Source organism: Pinus tabuliformis, chromosome 4_2 (genome assembly GCF_031772625.1).
Source record: "Pinus tabuliformis cultivar Carrire ecotype Pingquan chromosome 4_2, CPIR1, whole genome shotgun sequence".
NCBI lineage: Eukaryota > Viridiplantae > Streptophyta > Pinopsida > Pinales > Pinaceae > Pinus > Pinus tabuliformis.
In genome coordinates, this window is record NC_142304.1 from 384182399 (window position 1) to 384188067 (window position 5669).

At 34.7% G+C, this 5669-nt stretch overlaps 1 protein-coding gene across 1 annotated transcript; it reads left to right on the top strand.

Moving 5' to 3' along the window:
• Window positions 1-1618: 1618 nt before the first annotated feature.
• LOC149169542 (bZIP transcription factor 16-like) lies at window positions 1619-3810 on the top strand. The gene is made up of 5 exons (XM_089427118.1): window positions 1619-1637; window positions 1770-1818; window positions 2117-2418; window positions 3175-3302; window positions 3427-3810. Exons 3-4 carry the CDS (start codon window positions 2197-2199, stop codon window positions 3256-3258), a joined length of 306 nt encoding a protein of 101 aa, XP_089283244.1. The 5' UTR covers window positions 1619-1637; window positions 1770-1818; window positions 2117-2196; the 3' UTR covers window positions 3259-3302; window positions 3427-3810.
• Window positions 3811-5669: the final 1859 nt, after the last annotated feature.

Below are 5669 nucleotides of genomic sequence, written 5' to 3' on the forward strand. Positions count from 1 at the left end.
AACTGCTTCATACTCATATACTATATCCTAATGGTAAACTTCCGTTACAGGTTTCCTCTGCTCAATGTTTTTTTTTTCAAATCGAATGTGAGGTCACCTAACTAAGTGCAGGAAAATCCACTGTAGGTAGTATTTCTTGTTGCGTTTAAATACATGTTGGGAAAAATCAACATGTACTGCTGCTTTCACCAACCATTTTCTGTTCTTTGAAACACTCAACAATACGTTGAAGACACGAATTTGTCCGCCAGTTTTTGTTTAGATTGCAATGACTTGTTTATTTAAAAGAAGTACAGCAATGTTTGCTGCCAACATACTTCAAAATGAAGATTTAAACCAGACCAGGATACATATAAATTTTGTGCTAATTCTGGTAATGTTTTGTTTGTTCTTAGATGTTCAGCCAGCATATTCTAGCCTGTGTCGACATACATCTGTATATTTAGACCATCAAGTAAAGCAAGAAGAAAAGTAGAATATTCAAACCGCTATCAAAAAAGAGTATGTCCTATTGAAGTTACACCGTGCAGGGTAGAGAACTTCTGTAGGTTCATTTTGTGGTTTTCAATGTCTGAGCTAAATAATAATTCTTTTCAGTACTGCTTGTTTTTAAACTGGTTTAAGGATAACCCTGTTCTATGACGCCATACACCTTTTTTTTTTTCAGATGAAAAAAGCGATATATTTATCAGTATAGAATTTACATATGATGCAAAATCTGCAGCACAAAGGTGCATATCAGAGTTTTAAATCCGAACAATTCAGCCAACATACTTCAAAATGAAGCTTTAAACCAGACCAGGATACATATAAATTTTGTGCTAATTCTGGTAATGTTTTGTTTGTTCTTAGATGTTCAGCCATCATATTCTAGCCTGTGTCGACATACATTTGTATATTTAGACCATCAAGTAAAGCAAGAAGAAAAGTAGAATATTCAAACCGCTATCAAAAAAGAGTATGTCCTGTTGAAGTTACACCGTGCAGGGTAGAGAACTTCTGTAGGTTCATTTTGTGGTTTTCAATGTCTGAGCTAAAAGCATACTCTGAGGCATGTGAACTGATGGATTTGGTGGAGGACTCAGATCCTGCAACCGATAGCTTGCTGAGTAAAGCGACAGATAGTGTATTCAAAACATTACAGGACATTTGGTCATTCTATTATTGAATTTATGCTATCATGGAAACTTCAATGAGGTTCTGATATATATTTTCAATGGATATAGGTTTCAGTCCCTTCAGGCACTGAAACAGAAGCAAAGTCCTTGATGGGTAAAGGTCAAAGCTCAATAAAGAAGGTAAAAGGAAATTTAGAAAAACTTCAGATACTTAGTACAAAAGGAGGAAATGGGAAAGCATTGTCCAGTTCTACAAATAGTGCATTCCCACAGAGGTAGGTATTTGAAGCTGTTTTTTTCGATTAATTCTGACAGTATAACAATTCCATTTGGAATCCCTGGAATGAATCTTAGCTTAACTTATATTAAAGTGGAAATGGATTCTGGACTTTGAGTTGGAGTCCTATTAATATCCTTTATTATGGTTGCCTGTTATTTATCCAAGTAATTGCTGGTTGCAGTGGAGGCAACGGTAGTGAAGGTTCAAGTGAAGGTAGCGAGGGAGTCAATTCACAAAATGTAAGTTCCTTCCATTTTATTTAGGTTCAAATTTTTGAAAATTAATTTTATTTGCTGTCTGGGTACTCTACCAAATATGTCTTTGCTGTTTTATATTAATTATCACTGCATTCTACTCTGTATACTTTTCAGGGATGAGAAACAGGTAGGGCAAGAAGCTTGGAACCACTAACCATTAATGGTATGTTTTAACTATCATGTATTACGGAATGCATTTAAAATTTCTTATGGCTATTCATGAATCCCTTTATCAGGGGATCTCCTGATTTCCAGACTAATTTAGCAATACTTTTTATTTTCCATTACAGTTAGATCACTAATAACTTCTAAAATATTTCATCTTGAAGGGATGTGTGCTACTGCTTCCTTTTAGAAAGGTTGCGTTGTTCATGTTTGATATCTAGTCCTGAATCCTAATATTATCAATCTAGCTAATGGAGTAATTTAGTAACATTTGTTGATTTTCACGACAATGACAGGAACAAGTGCTACTGATGCCAATACTCTAGCATATAATGCCCAGGCTGGAGAAGCTAATACAACTGTAAACAGAAGCACAATGGCTTTGGTTCCACCAGCACCTGTTCCAGGAATGTCAACAGTTAGTCTACCTACTACAAATCTAAATATTGGAATGGGCATCTATAATGTGCCTGCCCAAGGATCTGTAACTCCTGTAAAAGGAAGACGGGGAACAACTAACAGTGTAACAACAATTGTTCCTGCAGCATCTCAACTCATTCCAGGTCATGATGGAGTGCCTTCTGAATTATGGGTCCAGGTATGCATACCAAGCTTTACCTTCTATGTATCATTCTATCTTGTATTGCATCAGGTTAATGGTGCTGTTGGCCATTCTGTGGTTGGCTGGTTAGTGAATATAAGCTGGATTTACTTGCGTCATCTTCCTATAGACTTGCTCAGACTTTTGGTGCTTGCTTTGTTTTCTTTATCAACTGTTTTGTGGGATGACAACCCTTCTTTCATCTTTTCTGGTTATGCACAATCCATGAAATATGATTTGATCACACTATCATTATATTCTCATATCCATCTTGTTCTTACAAGTCCTTTGAACATAAGTGCATTTCTTAAGAAGATTTAGATAGAAGTGGTCCACAGTCAATTATAACTCGAATAAGCTAAATCTCATTTGTAGGGCTCTTTAAGTAATAGATGGTTTAATGCATAATAACAGTTTTATCTGATATGAGGGCATCATAGTTTGATGATATAGACCAGAAGAGATTCAGAAGCAGGGAATATTTCCTGGCTGTATCTATGTAATAGGTGGGCACTCTGGTGTTTACCCCAACACATCAATTTGTCATTTCCTATTTCTTGGGAAAGTTTTCCTTTCATATTTCTGAAACTTCCGTGTGTATCCCCATTACATACAACTTAGGGTTTTGTATTTTTTTTTGCATTCACCTACATTGTGACCTTTTTATTGTGAATTATTTCCAATATATTGATGAGCTTTAAATATGTTGAACTAAATAAGCTTGTACATGTCCTAAACGAGCCTGTGAAACAGGATGAACGGGAATTAAAACGACAGAAGCGTAAACAATCTAATCGGGAGTCAGCTAAACGATCTCGAATGAAGAAACAGGTATAGACTTGTTCTTAGTATTTTTATCAGAGGCTTGCAGAGATAGAGAGGTAAAATCGTGAGACATGAACAGACAAAGTCTGTTGTCATTGTTTTATGAAAGCAATAAATACTGTTCAATTGATACCCTGTCTGCTGTGCTGTGCTATGCTAACACCGACTTCCATGAAACAGATGGAATGCGAAGAGTTGTCTGCAAAAGGTGACAATTTGGGGAAATTTCTGGTATTTTTTGCTTTCCTTCATCGAATAGGAACTGCACCCCACCTTTCTGTTTAGAGATTCCTGGTCAGTGGTATGTTTTCGCTGGATCAGCTAATACAGTGCTTCCCCCTTCTTTCTTAAATCATTTGAATCCACTGGCACTTCTGATCACTTGCACTTCTTATACCGTTGTATTGATGATGTAAAATATGTAAATAATTGTACAACAAATTCAATGGAGTTGGCCTCTGGATGATCATAGTTCATTGTTTGTGATCGACTTGACTGGGGGTTGGCCTCTGTATAGCTCTGTATCCTCTGTTTCTTTATCAGCCCATAATAATAAAAGTTTATTACAAATGTGTGTGGTGCTTGTTTGTGCTATTGTTCTTTGTATTATGTTTGGCACTTTTTATGAAGTAACCACGATGATGATACTTAAGGTATTTTGTGGCAATGTTGATTTGCTCTGTCTGATTTATAAGATTTCTGTTGTTATTTCATGGGAGGTTGCTATGCGCTGTATCATCTCCAAGTGCAGCCGAGGATAGTTAACAATAAATTGTGAACTCCTATGGTAAATGAGCTTTCAAAGGATCTAAAGAAAGTGAATTCTCAAGGAATTTATGTCTTATTAGAAAGTGAATTCTCAAGGAATTTATGTCTTATTTTTAAAAGTAGGGTTTTAAGTGTATCACAATGTTCTTTAAATGTACTCAAGTCAATGGTAATGGTTGTTAGAGAGCCGTGGACTTACAGGAACGAAGAATAATGAATTTCAAGAAAATGTTGTGTTCAAAGATATCTTTACAGTGTTGAAGTACAAGTAAGCATTGCCTGACATAAAATGGATAACTAAATAATTTTGATGATAAGACAATCGGTATGATTTATATATGGCTTAAAATTAAAAGTAACTCATCTAAAATAGGAAAAACAATCAACGTTAATCATCTTAAATGCATTTGGATCTTCATCTCAGATACTTTGATTTGCAAAGCTTGGGGACCTATCTTAGATACTTCGACTTGCATAACTTGGGGACCTTGGACGAATCTAACCAATTAGTAATTTGACCTTCCATTGTGAATCAACAATATCCATAAAAGGTCAAATTGTATGATGAAATTGATGTTTCAAAGCTCATTTGTCAACACAACTATCTGAAACTTTTTAGAGGTGAAATTGTCTTATGTACACTCTACCATGATTGCAATTTTTTAAATCCAAAACATAGTTCAAAGTTTCGTAAACTTGTCTTTTGTTAATGACTCTACAAAAATATTAATGATGTGATCACTTATCTTGCAGTAAATAAGATTCAAAATATCTTTATTTTGTCAAATAATGGGCATGAAGCCTCCACATACACTATTTTACTATGAACAAGAAGATTCACAATATCTTTATTTTGTCAAATAGTGGGCATGAAGACTCCACATACACTATTTTACTATGAACAAGAAGATTTTGTATTGCATAATACATTGGAATCTATTGCTCAAACGAGAAGCTAACCTCATCCATTATGTGGATTCACATTGATTTTTTCAACATTAAATGCACCCTTATATTCAATTTTAGTGGTCAATAGTTCTGCCTGCTTCTTACAAGACCAAAGTAACTGACTAGTTTCATATTCTCAATGCAGTACTTCATACTGTGCTAATATGTATCTTTCATAAACAATCCTTTTTGTGGCCTCTAGGCAGCTCTCTTTCATATCCTACATGGATTTGTAGACCACACTAACATCAAATAATATATCAAATCTGCTATGAATCAAGTAAATGAGGCTCCAATAGTTTTCTTGTAGAGAGTACCATTAATTTTCAAAGGCACACTCAGTCAATTTTCAAAGGCACACTCAGTCAATGTCTCTCTTGATTGATATGGTGCCAAAAATGGTTTATATTATTCCATCCTAAACATGTTTAATGAATGGCGATTTATATTTAGGTAAAGAAATATATTGTTATCCATTTGCAAAACTTGGCTTCCATAAGGAAAAATACAACACACTCAGGTTTGTAATTCTAAATATCTCTATTTATTGTTTTTTCAAACCCAAAATTAGGTTGACACTACTTCAATTTATGATTAAGTCACCAACATGTAAGTATTATCGCTTGCACATTTATGATTAAGTCACCAACATGTAAGTATCATCATTTGCAAAATATAAACACTACAATCAAATTCATGATACTTGA